Source organism: Bufo gargarizans, chromosome 8, assembly GCF_014858855.1.
Source record: "Bufo gargarizans isolate SCDJY-AF-19 chromosome 8, ASM1485885v1, whole genome shotgun sequence".
Taxonomy (NCBI): Eukaryota; Metazoa; Chordata; class Amphibia; order Anura; family Bufonidae; genus Bufo; species Bufo gargarizans.
Window position 1 is genome coordinate 194,456,673 of NC_058087.1, and position 15,119 is coordinate 194,471,791.

At 42.7% G+C, this 15,119-nt stretch overlaps 1 protein-coding gene across 1 annotated transcript; it reads right to left on the minus strand.

Moving 5' to 3' along the window:
* Positions 1-11,728: 11,728 nt before the first annotated feature.
* On the minus strand, positions 11,729-14,379 carry LOC122945649 (E3 ubiquitin/ISG15 ligase TRIM25-like). Its single transcript, XM_044304779.1, has one exon. It carries the CDS (start codon positions 14,291-14,293, stop codon positions 12,725-12,727), a length of 1,569 nt encoding a protein of 522 aa, XP_044160714.1. The 5' UTR covers positions 14,294-14,379; the 3' UTR covers positions 11,729-12,724.
* Positions 14,380-15,119: the final 740 nt, after the last annotated feature.

Below are 15,119 nucleotides of genomic sequence, written 5' to 3' on the forward strand. Positions count from 1 at the left end.
CCGGAGTTTCATGCTTTTGCGGGGTTGGATAGGCCCCCAGACATTTTAGTTTTGCACGTTGGGGGGAACGATTTAGGCTACTTTCACACTAGCGTTCGATCGGATCCGTTCTGAACGGATCCGATCATATTAATGCAGACGGAGGCTCCGTTCAGTATGGATCCGTCTGCATTAATAACTTGTAATAATCAATGTAAAGTCAATGGGGGACGGATCCGCTTGAAGATTGAGCCATATGGTGACATCTTCAAGCGGATCCGTTCCCATTGACTAACATTGTAAGTCTGAACGGATCCGCTCGCCTCCGCACGGCCAGGCGGACACCCGAACGCTGCAAGCAGCGTTCAGCTGTCCGCCTGTCCGTGCGGAGGCGAGCGGTGCGGAGGCTGAACGCCGCCAGACTGATGCAGTCTGAGCGGATCCGCTCCATTCAGACTGCATCAGGGCTGGACGGAGGCATTCGGGTCCGCTCGTGAGCTCCTTCAAACGGAGCTCACGAACGGACCGACGAACGCTAGTGTGAAAGTAGCCTTAGATGTTTGTCGCTCTAGGGATGTGATACGCGACATCAAACTGGATTTGTTGCGGTTGCTGGGTGAATTTCCTGATTTGTTGGTAGTTTGGTGTGAAGTGGTTGCTAGAAGGTTGTGGCGGTTTGCGAGGTCAGAAGATCAAGCCAGTTCTTTAATCCAAGCGCTGCAAAGCGCTTGGATTAAAGCTTCTGCCCCTGCCCTGCTGCTGTCATGGACAGCATACAGTTCCGTAATGCCGGCAAGGGACCAGGGGCAAGAGACCCCCCCCTCCTTTCCAGCGCTGCCCCCGGTCCCCCTGCTGTGTGTGAAGCCGCCGCCATCAGCAGAGAGTGTCAGCTGTAACCCCATAGATGCCGCGGGGCTCCCTCTCTCCATCATGGGGGCTGCTGCGCTGTGATGGCAGCGCCCGATGGTTGCCATGGCAACCGAACGCTTTGCAAAAGCATCCGCTGTTGCCACCTACAGGGCATCTGATAGTATTATACTTTGCAATGCAAGAGCATTGCAAAGTATAGTACAGCCATGAGCCCCACTGGATCTTCAAGATCCAAGAGGGACTTGATAAAAAAAAAAGTGAAACTAAAAGTTAAAATTTTTTTTTTTTTAAATGTAAAATTAAAAAAATTAATTGCCTTTTCCTATATAACAAAAAATACACATATTAGGTATCACCGCGTCCGTAACGACCGTCTCTATAAATATATCACATGATAGACCCCGTCCGATAAACACCATAAAAAAATCAAATAAAAACTGTGCAAAAAAAGCCATTTTTGTCACTTTACATCACAAAAAGTGCAACAGCAAGCGATCAAAAGGGCTTATGACCCCCAAAATAGTACCAATCAAATCGTCACCTCATCCCGCAAAAAATGATACCCTATTTAAGACAATCGCCCAAAAAATAAAAAAGCTATGGCTTTCAGACTATGGAGACACTAAAACATAATTTTTTTTGTTTCAGAAAAGTTATTATTGTGTAAAACTTAAATAAATAAAAAAAGTATACATATTAGGTATTGCCACGTCCGTAACGATCTGTTCTATAAAACTGTCACATGACCCAACCCCTCTGATAAACGCTGTAAAAATAAATAAATAAAAACTGTTCCAAAACAGCCAATTTTTTGTTCACCTTGCCCCATAAAGTGTAATAATGAATGATCAAAAAATCCTATGTACCCAAAAATGGTACCAATAAAAACCTCAACTCTTTCTGCAAAAAATGAGCCCCTGCACAAGACGATCGGCAGAAAAATAAAAAACCATATGGCGTTCAGAAAATGGACACACAAAAGCATAATTTCTTTTTCAAAAATGCTTCATTATGTAAAACTGAAACAAAGAATGTAGACATATTTGATATCATTGCGTCCGTAACAACCTGCTCTATAAAATAGCACATGATCTACCCTGCCAGATGAATCTTGTAAAAAAAATTAAAAAAAGGTGCCAAAACAGCCTTTTTTCAGTTACCTTGCCTCACAAAAAACTTAATATAGAGCAATTAAAAATCATATGTACCCCAAAATAGTACCAATAAAACTGGCACCTTATCCCCTAGTTTCCAAAATAGGGTCACTTTTTGGGAGTTCTACTGTATGGGTGCATCAGGGGGGCTTTAAATGGGACAAGGCATCTAAAACCAGTCCAGCAAAATCTGCCTTCCAAAAACCATACAGCGTTCCTTTCCTTCTGCGCCCTGCTGTGCGCCCTTACATCAGTTTACGACCACATGGGGGGTGTTTCTGTAAACCGCAGAATCAGGGTAAAAATATTGAGTTTTGTTTGGCTGTTAACCCTCAATGTGTTAAAGAAAAAAAATTTATAAAATGGAAAATCTGCCAAAAAAGTGAAATTTAGAAATTTATCTCCATTTTCCTTTAATTCTTGTGGAACACCTAAATGGTTAACAAAGCTTGTAAAATCGGTTTTGAGTTACTTGAGGGGTGTAGTTTCTACAATGGGGTCATTTATGGGTGGTTTCCACTTTTTAAGCCCCACAAAGTGACTTTAGACCTGAACTGGTCCTTAAAAAGTGGGTTTTGGAAATTTTCTTAAAAATTTTAAGAACTGCTTCTAAACTTCTAAGCCTTCTAACATCCTAAAAAAATAAAATGACATTTCCAAAATGATGCCAACATAAAGTAGACATATGGGAAATATTAAGTAATAAATATTTTATTAGGTATGACTTTCTGTTTTAGAAGCAGAGAAATGTAAATTTAGAAAATTGTGTATTTTTCTATTTTTTGGTAAATTTGGGATTTTTTCATAAATAAAGGTGAAATATATTGACTCAAATTTTTATTCATGAAGTACAATATGTCACGAGAAAACAATTTCAGAATGGCTTGGATAAATAAAAGTGTTCCATAGCTATTACAACATAAAGTGACGCATGTCAGATTTGTAAATTTTGACCTGGACACTGGGGCATCAATGACCCTTGGTCATGAAAGGGTAGACTTTAATGTCCATACACAAGCCATCTGTCCGCAGAGTAATGAAGACCATGGGCTATCTGACTTCTACTATAGATGCAGTTCCATGGGCAAAAAACCTCTTGCGAGACCTCCAGTTAAGTATGATTCAAGTGAAGCGTGCCAATCATCACAACCTGGAGGGAAGATTCAGCCTGAAACCGGCAGTAATCCTCAGTCTGAACTGGTGGTTACAAACCAAAAATCTGACCAAAGGAAGGTCATTTCAATATGTTCCCCCAATAATGATAACAACCGATGCGTCAGCCAAAGGCTGGGGGGCCTATGTGCAGAATAAATGGATCCAAGGGAAGTGGTCGCACCAGGATCTGCATCAGTCTTCAAACTTCAAAGAAATGAAGACAGTACTGAAGTCGCTGTTCCATTTTCAACCTCTCCTAGAGGGGAAATCTGTATTAATCCGGTCAGACAATCTCGCCACTGTGTTTTATCTGAACAAACAAGGAGGAACGCATAAGATTATGCAAGCAAATATTCATCTGGGCCGAATCACAACTTTTGGAGTTGAGAGCGATTCATATAAGAGGCTGTTACAATACACAAGCGGATCTTCTGAGTCGGACAACGATGAATCCAGCAGAATGGGAATTAAATCCACTCTACTTCAATCAAGTAATAACCAGATGGGGCTCTCCATCCTGGGACTTGATGGCATCCAGACAAAACAGGAAGCTGCAGAAGTTCTGTTCCTTGAACAGGTTCGACAGGCTGACAGTGGTGGATGCATTTTCAATGTCTTGGAGTCACCAGTTTGTGTACATATTTCCACCAGTTCCTCTCATCTTGAAGGTCCTACAAAAGATTGTAGTAGAGAAGCCGAGAGCAATACTGATCGCACCATTTTGGCCCCGGAGGTTATGGTTTCCTCTTCTTCTTCAGCTATCCAGAGGGAATTTTTGAAAACTTCCGAAAGCCCCTGATTTGCTCCTCCAGCGGGGACTATTTCATCAGAATCTGGACAGGCTTCATCTCACGGCCTAGGATGTTGAGAGAACCAGATTAGAAGGAAGGGGTTTTCCAGATTCAGTTATTAATACGCTACTGAATTCCTACAAGCACTCTACCAATTTAAGATATGCCAAAGTTTAAAAAAAAATTAGAGCATGGCTGTCTGAAAATAATTATGATGAAGTCGATATATCTATAATTCTTCAGTTCCTTCAGGAAGGATTTGACAAGGGCTTGAAACCAAATACCTTGAAATCCCAGATGACTGCGATCAATATCATGACAGAGAACAAATTCATCTCTCATCCCCTGATATCCAGGTTCTTCAAAGCCTTAAGAAGATTAAGACCTGTGGTACACGAACCATTTCCAGTATGGGATTTATCCTTAGTGCTGAGAGGGCTTACCAAGCTGCCCTTTAAATCATCGGAGCAAGTGGACCTCAGGTTCCTTTCCTGCAAAGTCTTATTCCTGGTGGCAATAACCTCAGCAAAAAGGTTAGGAATTGCTGCGGGCCCTCTCATCCAGATATCCATATTTACGGATGCTTCCCGATGGAATACTGATTAGGACCATGTCATCCTTTCTGCCAAAGGTCCCTTCCACTACAAACATCAATAAGGAGACTTTTCTTCCGGTGTTCTTTCCGAATCCGACGACTGAAGAGGAAGACCAGTTTCATACGCTTGATGTGAAAAGAGCGGTAGAAACCTATTTGCAAAGAACAGAGGAATTCCGAACAGCCGAGAATCTATTCCTGATATATTTTGGACCAAGAAAGGGTCAAACACCATCCAAGGATTCACTCGCCCGATGGAAAAAAACTACAATCATGGAAACCTACTTGCTAGGAGAGACTCAACCCCTGTCCATCAAGGTGCATTCCACGAGATCTGCAGCGGCCTCCTGGGCAGAATACGCTCAAGTGTCCATACAAGAAATCTGCAACGGAGCGTCGTGGTCCACTCCATTGACCTTTGCAAAACATTATTGTCTGGACATCGACTCCAGGGGCTCAGCCTTTGGCTCAGGCGTTCTGAATTCGGTACTGGTCTAAATCACCCCCCCTTTGGAATCTATAAAAATCCCATTCTGTGCTGCCGAGGACGATAAGGGAAAGAAGAAAGTTAGTACCTGGAATTTTACTTTCCTTGAGTCCGAAGGCAGCACAGGCATACCCTCCCTAATAAATGTCTTCATTATTAATTGCTGCAACTGTGTGAATCTATTCTTTAATACAAGGAGCAGTTGCATCTACACTACGTGCAGAATTATTAGGCAAATGAGTATTTTGACCACATCATCCTCTTTATGCATGTTGTCTTACTCCAAGCTGTATAGGCTCGAAAGCCTACTACCAATTAAGGATATTAGGTGATGTGCATCTCTGTAATGAGAAGGGGTGTGGTCTAATGACATCAACACCCTATATCAGGTGTGCATAATTATTAGGCAACTTCCTTTCCTTTGGCAAAATAGGTCAAAAGAAGGACTTGACAGGCTCAGAAAAGTCATAAATAGTGAGATATCTTGCAGAGGGATGCAGCACTCTTAAAATTGCAAAGCTTCTGAAGCGTGATCATCGAACAATCAAGCGTTTCATTCAAAATAGTCAACAGGGTCGCAAGAAGCGTGTGGAAAAACCAAGGCGCAAAATAACTGCCCATGAACTGAGAAAAGTCAAGCGTGCAGCTGCCAAGATGCCACTTGCCACCAGTTTGGCCATATTTCAGAGCTGCAACATCACTGGAGTGCCCAAAAGCACAAGGTGTGCAATACTCAGAGACATGGCCAAGGTAAGAAAGGCTGAAAGACGACCACCACTGAACAAGACACACAAGCTGAAACGTCAAGACTGGGCCAAGAAATATCTCAAGACTGATTTTTCTAAGGTTTTATGGACTGATGAAATGAGAGTGAGTCTTGATGGGCCAGATGGATGGGCCCGTGGCTGGATTGGTAAAGGGCAGAGAGCTCCAGTCCGACTCAGACGCCAGCAAGGTGGAGGTGGAGTACTGGTTTGGGCTGGTATCATCAAAGATGAGCTTGTGGGGCCTTTCTGGGTTGAGGATGGAGTCAAGCTCAACTCCCAGTCCTACTGACAGTTTCTGGAAGACACCTTCTTCAAGCAGTGGTACAGGAAGAAGTCTGCAAGGTAAGAAAAACATGATTTTCATGCAGGACAATGCTCCATCCCATGCGTCCAAGTACTCCACAGCGTGGCTGGCAAGAAAGGGTATAAAAGAAGAAAATCTAATGACATGGCCTCCTTGTTCACCTGATCTGAACCCCATTGAGAACCTGTGGTCCATCATCAAATGTGAGATTTACAAGGAGGGAAAACAGTACACCTCTCTGAACAGTGTCTGGGAGGCTGTGGTTGCTGCTGCACGCAATGTTGATGGTGAACAGATCAAAACACTGACAGAATCCATGGATGGCAGGCTTTTGAGTGTCCTTGCAAAGAAAGGTGGCTATATTGGTCACTGATTTGTTTTTGTTTTGTTTTTGAATGTCAGAAATGTATATTTGTGAATGCTGAGATGTTATATTGGTTTCACTGGTAAAAATAAATAATTGAAATGGGTATATATTTGTTTTTTGTTAAGTTGCCTAATAATTATGCACAGTAATAGTCACCTGCACACACAGATATCCCCCTAAAATAGCTAAAACTAAAAACAAACTAAAAACTACTTCCAAAAATATTCAGCTTTGATATTAATGAGTTTTTTGGGTTCATTGAGAACATGGTTGTTGTTCAATAATAAAATTAATCCTCAAAAATACAACTTGCCTAATAATTCTGCACTCCCTGTAGTACCTATTTATAGCCATGTTAATCAGCAAGTTGGGCGGTCCTACAGACTGAGGAGGCCAACATTTAACCCATTCTGTGCTGCCTTCGGACTCAAGGAAAGTAAAATTACAGGTACTAATTTTCTTCTATATCTGTACACACTGCATCTATTATACCTCGTACCTTACATATCAGTACACTGCTGTATATACTATATATCTGTACACACTGCATCTATTATACCTCGTTCCTCACATATCAGTACACTGCTGTATATACTATATATCTGTACACACTGCATCTATTTTACCTCGTACCTCACATATCAGTACACTGCTGTATATACTATATATCTGTACACACTGCATCTATTATACCTCGTACCTCATATCAGTACACTGCTGTATATACTATATATCTGTACACACTGCATCTATTATACCTCGTACCTCACATATCAGTACACTGCTGTATATACTATATATCTGTACACTGCATCTATTATACCTCGTACCTCATATCAGTACACTGCTGTATATACTATATATCTGTACACACTGCATCTATTATACCTCGTACCTCACATATCAGTACACTGCTGTATATACTATATATCTGTACACACTGCATCTATTATACCTCGTACCTCATATCAGTACACTGCTGTATATACTATATATCTGTACACACTGCATCTATTATACCTCGTACCTCACATATCAGTACACTGCTGTATATACTATATATCTGTACACACTGCATCTATTGTACCTCGTACCTCACATATCAGTACACTGCTGTATAGACTATATACTGTATCTGTACACTGCATCTATTATACCTCGTACCTCACATATCAGTACACTGCTGTATATACTATATATCTGTACACACTGCATCTATTATACCTCGTACCTCACATATCAGTACACTGCTGTATATACTATATATCTGTACACACTGCATCTATTATACCTCATACCTCACATATCAGTACACTGCTGTATATACTATATATCTGTACACACTGCATCTATTATACCTCATACCTCACATATCAGTACACTGCAGTATATACTATATATCTGTACACACTGCATCTATTATACCTCGTACCTCACATATCAGTACACTGCTGTATATACTATATATCTGTACACACTGCATCTATTATACCTCGTACCTCACATATCAGTACACTGCTGTATATACTATATATCTGTACACACTGCATCTATTATACCTCATACCTCACATATCCGTACACTGCTGTATATACTATATATCTGTACACACTGCATCTATTATACCTCGTACCTCACATATCCGTACACTGCTGTATATACTATCTATCTGTACACACTGCATCTATTATACCTCGTACCTCACATATCAGTACACTGCTGTATATACTATATATCTGTACACACTGCATCTATTATACCTTGTACCTCACATATCAGTACACTGCTGTATATACTGTATATCTGTACACAGTGCATCTATTATACCTCGTACCTCACATATCAGTACACTGCTGTATATACTATATATCTGTACACACTGCATCTATTATACCTCGTACCTCACATATCAGTACACTGCTGTATATACTATATATCTGTACACACTGCATCTATTATACCTCGTACCTCACATATCAGTACACTGCTGTATATACTGTATATCTGTACACCCTGCATCTATTATACCTCGTACCTCACATATCAGTACACTGCTGTATATACTATATACCTGTACACACTGCATCTATTATACCTCGTACCTCACATATCAGTACACTACTGTATATACTATATATCTGTGCACACTGCATCTATTATACCTCGTACCTCACATATCAGTACACTGCTGTATATACTATATATCTGTACACAGTGCATCTATTATACCTCGTACCTCACATATCAGTACACTGCTGTATATACTATATATCTGTACACACTGCATCTATTATACCTCGTACCTTACATATCAGTACACTGCTGTATATACTATATATCTGTACACACTGCATCTATTATACCTCGTACCTCACATATCAGTACACTGCTGTATATACTATATATCTGTACACAGTGCATCTATTATACCTCGTACCTCACATATCAGTACACTGCTGTATATACTATATATCTGTACACACTGCATCTATTATACCTCGTACCTTACATATCAGTACACTGCTGTATATACTATATATCTGCACACACTGCATCTATTATACCTCGTACCTCACATATCAGTACACTGCTGTATATACTATATACAGTCATGTGAAAAAATTAGGACACCCTTTGAAAGCATGTGGTTTTTTGTAACATTTTTAATAAAAGGTTATTTCATCTCCGTTTCAACAATACAGAGAGATTAAAGTAATCCAACTAAACAAAGAAAACTGAAGAAAAGTCTTTTCAAGATCTTCTGTAAATGTCATTCTACAAAAATGCCTATTCTAACTGAGGAAAAAGATAGGACACCCTCACATGTATTCCCTCTTAAATTGGCTCAGATCTCACACAGGTATATCACACCAGGTGCACATAATTAGTAGATCGTTACTCTGCATGTTGAATGAGGCTTGCCCTATTTAAACCTCAGACATTTAGTTTGGTGTGCTCCTGACTGTTGAAGTGAGAGTGAGCACCATGGTGAGAGCAAAAGAGCTGTCAGAGGACTTCAGAAAAAAGATTGTAGCAGCCTATGAGTCTGGGAAGGGATTTAAAAAGATCTCAAAAGATTTTGAAATCAGCCATTCCACTGTCCGGAAGATAGTCTACAAGTGGAGGGCTTTCAAAACAACTGCCAACATGCCCAGGACTGGTCGCCCCAGCAAGTTCACCCCAAGAGCAGACCGCAAGATGCTAAAAGAGGTCTCCAAAAACCCTAAAGTGTCATCTCGAGAACTACAGCAGGCTCTGGCTACTGTTGATGTAGAAGTACATGCCTCTACAATCAGAAAGAGACTGTACAAGTTTAACTTGCATGGGAGGTGTGCAAGGAGGAAACCTTTGCTTTCCTTGAGAAACATCGAGGCCAGACTGACATTTGCCAGAGATAAAGTTGACAAAGACCAGGACTTCTGGAATAATGTTCTTTGGACAGATGAGTCCAAAATTGAATTATTTGGACACAACAGCAGAGGACATGTTTGGCGTAAACCAAACACAGCATTCCAAGAAAAGAACCTCATACCAACTGTGAAGCATGGAGGTGGAAGTGTCATGGTTTGGGGCTGCTTTGCTGCAGCAGGACCTGGTCAGCTCACCATCATAGAATCCACAATGAATTCTACTGTGTATCAGAAGGTGCTTGAAGAACATGTGAGACCATCAGTTAGAAAATTAAAGCTGAAGCGGAACTGGACCATGCAACATGACAATGACCCAAAACATACTAGTAAATCAACCAAAGATTGGCTGAAAAAGAAGAAATGGAGAGTCCTGGAATGGCCAAGTCAAAGTCCAGATTTGAATCCCATTGAGATGCTGTGGGGTGACTTGAAAAGGGCTGTACGTGCAAGAAACCCCTCAAACATCTCACAGCTGAAAAAGTTCTGCATTGAGGAGTGGGGTAAAATTTCCTCAGACCGATGTCGAAGACTGGTAGATGGCTACAAGAACCGTCTCACTGCAGTTATTTCAGCCAAAGGAGGTAACACTCGCTATTAGGGGCAAGGGTGTCCTATCTTTTTCCTCAGTTAGAATAGGCATTTTTGTAGAATGACATTTACAGAAGATCTTGAAAAGACTTTTCTTCAGTTTTCTTTGTTTAGTCGGATTACTTTAATCTCTCTGTATTGTTGAAACGGAGATGAAATAACCTTTTATTAAAAATGTTACAAAAAACCACATGCTTTCAAAGGGTGTCCTAATTTTTTCACATGACTGTATCTGTACACACTGCATCTATTATACCTCGTACCTCACATATCAGTACACTGCTGTATATACTATATATCTGTACACACTGCATCTATTATACCTCGTACCTCACATATCAGTACACTGCAGTATATACTATATATTTGTACACACTGCATCTATTATACCTCGTACCTCACATATAAGTACACTGCTGTATATACTATATATCTGCACACACTGCATCTATTATACCTCGTACCTCACATATCAGTACACTGCTGTATATACTATATATCTGTACACACTGCATCTATTATATCTCGTACCTCACATATCAGTACACTGCTGTATATACTATATATCTGTACACACTGCATCTATTGTACAGCAGATGTCGGGAAGGAGTTAAAAAATAAAACCAAAGCATAAAACAAAAACAAAAATGAACCATTTTCAGCCAAAAAATATATAGAACTAACTTTGCCCTGAAGCCCAAAAACCATCAATGTGTCATTGGCCGGCATGTTGCTGGAGGCGGTCGCTGCGCGGCTGCTCTACAATAGTTCAGCGACACAGAGAGGGAAGTATTAGAAAGCCGCACCCCAAGCCCCATACACCGCCATATAATGCTGCTAACAACAGAACAGAATGTGCATGAAAACCGTACAGTATTAATCACTGGACATGGCGAAGTGCGGCCGACAGTAACGTAGCGCGGGCGCCGTCCGACATGCTGCACCGCAGGGAAGGCGACCATTACAAGGGATAGTTAGAAAAGCTCTGAGTCCAGGCGGCGAGCACAACAATGGAAGCTCTATAGGCGGCACAATACGGAGCGCGCGGTATGTTCTCACACTAACAATGTATAGAGTTGGGACCAAGACACCTCGTCGTGTAGACGTCGCCTTAAACTGAGCGCGTGCGACCAGCTCAGCACGACCGGCCAAAAATAAGGACAAGAACAGCAGGTGGCGCTGTACAGATCCAGTGTATTGCAGAACTCATTACCTGCGGTTATAACAGACATGATGGCGGAGGAGACCACAGACACCCAGATGACAGGACCGACAACTCTGATGGACAGAAGTAGTCAGACATTTATTCCATAAAAAGGGAAAAAACACAACAAATGCCGCGTATAGTGCGGAAAGAAGCGTCACATTGTCACATCTCTACAGAAATAGGAAAAGCTGATTAATAATTATATGTTCCCCAAATGTGTCCCAGAAACATAAAGAAGCCCCTACAGCGACATCAGTGGAGGACGGGGAAGGGTTAATGATGCCCCCATGAGGTACGTGCACTCGGCGGTGTATCTCCGCTCCAGGATCCACACCTGTTACCTGCAGATCCTGACACGGATTTCCCCAGATCTCCCCCTCTGCATTGTAAAGGGAGAAATCCGCACGGACAATCCACCGGCCGCAGATCTCCGGATCCGCTCCGCAGGTCACTCCTGACGCAGGAAACTTCCGCTCCGTGTAGATGAGATACTGGGAATCCCATCTGCTTAGGCGGTATTATTTCACTCTGGAAAACCAGCAGGTAATACGCACCGTGCGCTTGTACCCGAAGGCCATCTGCGCACGTTGCGGAATACGCTCAGTCTTTCCACGCAAATTACCATGTGGAAAAACCGTAACGAATTACAGCAAAGTGTATGAGATTCCCCCGATCATGTACACTTCGCCGACTATTTCCGTGCGGATTCCCAGATCTGCGGCCTGTCAGTTATGTCTGCGGATTTCACCCTTTTCAGTGGAAAACCGCATCTTATCCGCACCAAAAACCGTAATCACACATTGCAGGTACTGGTGCGGATACGCTGCGGATCTGATGTGCGTTCACCCGAACTCGTGTGCAGACGACGTAACTTTTCATTTGTCTCAAGCATCGATTCTGGATCTGATCTCCAAGGAATATAAAATAATCGTACAGTAACCCCCCCACCATAGAGCCGCCATATACATTGTGTGATCGGAGGCTCCGCCCATACAGCGCTATATAGTGACTTATAGGCGGAGATTATAACGGGACGTGGACGCATCGGCCTCAGCTTATTATTCGAACAGAGGCTCCATCCCACACACAGAAGACAACATGTAGGGGTTCTGAGAAGGAGGCGGTGAAGGTGTGTAAGTGTCTGATGGGGTCACACATCTGATAGAAGGACAGACGCCCGGCCTCATAGTCTAAGAAGACCCCAAGTCTAGGACATGTTGTATCTACACTGAGGGGGGATCCGACTGAGCGGTGATACGCTGTACATACTGCACCAAACATATACAAACACCAAGATTTATCATTACATCTAATACTAGACTGCTGTCCTTTCCTTACTATACTGGGATAGGACAGTCCGATGTTACATCCTCCTATCTGGTCCCACTCTACCTCCCAGTAATGTCTTCCTGAGGAGAGGCCATATCTGCTTAACAACTGGGACCGATTCAGGAACCTTCCTGGTGATTCTGGTCTGTTCTGTTCTTCTTCTGTACTTGTTGCTGTTTTCAGATCTTCTGATATCTTCACATGTCTATGAGCAGTGTCCTTATCCAGCAATATGTCTGGAACATGGAGCCCGAGCTCTGATGTGACATTGGTGACAATATCCCCCATAGATCGGTGTAAGGTCAGTGAGATCAGAACCTCATCCAGATCATCCTCAGACCTGCCCTCTCCACCATCTCCCTCTGTGTCCTCATCATCTCCATGACCACATACTGTAATGTCACTTTCTTGTAGGAGTCTTATTGGGTCGGTGACATGACACATCTCCTCCACGTGACGCATCTTCCTGGACAGCTCGTCCTTCTCTATTTCCAGCTTCTTGATCAGATCAGATATCTGGGACACAATCTTCTCCTCCTGCCTGGAGATCTCGCTCAGCGCTTTCTTTTCTGCCATTTCCAGTTGCTCCTTAATGTCCATAAATAACTTCCTGACGTTCTTCCTCTTATCAGAGGCCTTCTCCTGGATATTCCTCTGACGATCCTGCAGATTCTGAAGTTTAGTCAGAATTTTTGCTTTTTGTGGGTTTAGTTCCTCCAGATATGTCCTCAGCTTCTTCTTCTTCTTCTCAGACGCCTCATCTAGAAGTTCCACCTGGTGTCCCCTGTGCTCGCCGACCAGACAGCAAAACACACACACACAAGCTGCGTCCTGCGGGCAGTATAACTCCAGAACCTTCTTGTGGAGGGAACATTTTTTGATGCCCAAGGATCTGGTGGGTTCTGTTAATATATGATCCATTGTCTTGTTGTGGGCTGTCAGGTGGTCATCACATAGAGAGTTCTCACACTGCAGACATGTCCTCACAGCTGGTACAGGAGACTTAGTGCAGTATATACAGAAGATCCCGGTCTCCTCCATATCAGGCCGAGCAGATAAGAAACGCTCCACTATGTTCCCCAGCTTCCTGTTCTTCTCCAGGGCCGGACGCTCCGGATATTCTGCTCTGCAGTCAGGACAGGAATACACTCCAGCTGCCTCCTGTGCATCCAGCGCACTCACAATACACGAGCGGCAGAAGTAGTGTCCACATCTCAGGGATACAGGATCTGTATAGAGGCTCAGGCAGATGGAGCAGTCCAGCTCGGCCCTCAGATCAGCAGAAGCCATTGTGGTATGAGGAGCAGGAACCGAAAGTGGAAAAGTCTCTTCCCCTAAAGAGGGCGGAGAGCTCCTGTAGAAGAATTAACCCCTGCAGCTCAGAGATTGTGTTTACTGCTGATTCATACTGAGGAAGACAATGATGAGTGATCACTGACGGGATCTGGTGCGGATCCTGGTGGAGTAGTTGTAGTGATTCCTCCTGTAAATAGAGAGAATCCTCCTCCAGAACCAGTAAGAAGAAGAGGAGAAATCACCTACAAAACTGCAGTACAATAAAGTTCTGTCCGTACAAAGAATGGGAGATGAAATGTCGCCTATGTCCTTGCAGGTTACTAGACGCTCCCTGAGTCCAGGGGGGCAGCACATAGATGAGGAGCGTTTTACTTTATAATATCATCTAGCGCTGCCCCCCCAAAAAAAAAATTCCACTTTTTATATAGTTTATAGATCGGCATAAGATCCAAACCCAGATCATCAACTTTACATAGACACAGGTCCATCAAGTCCTAGCAGAGGTAACTTGTGATATTTTTCAGGAAAGACATTGAGGTCCCTCTAGAACCTGTAGGATGAATGGACCATCACCACCTCCTCTGGTGGAGAGCTCCATAGTCTCACTGCTCTTACAGTAAGGATAGCAGACTAGTAGAATAAATCCAGGCTGATCGCAACACTGCTGAGGTCACAGCTGCAGGAGCGGTACAGGAAAGCTTTATTGGTGCGACAAACCGCGTTTCAGGACCGTACCGATCCCTTCGTCAGGTACAATACACTATAAACACAGAGAGCTTCAGTTTAAAAAGACAATTTGGCGGGAAAAGACAGAGCGGGG

Coding starts and splice junctions, on each gene's coding strand:
- LOC122945649 (XM_044304779.1), bottom strand. CDS start 14,293: ATGGCTTCTGCTGATCTGAGGGCCGAGCTGGACTGCTCCATCTGCCTG.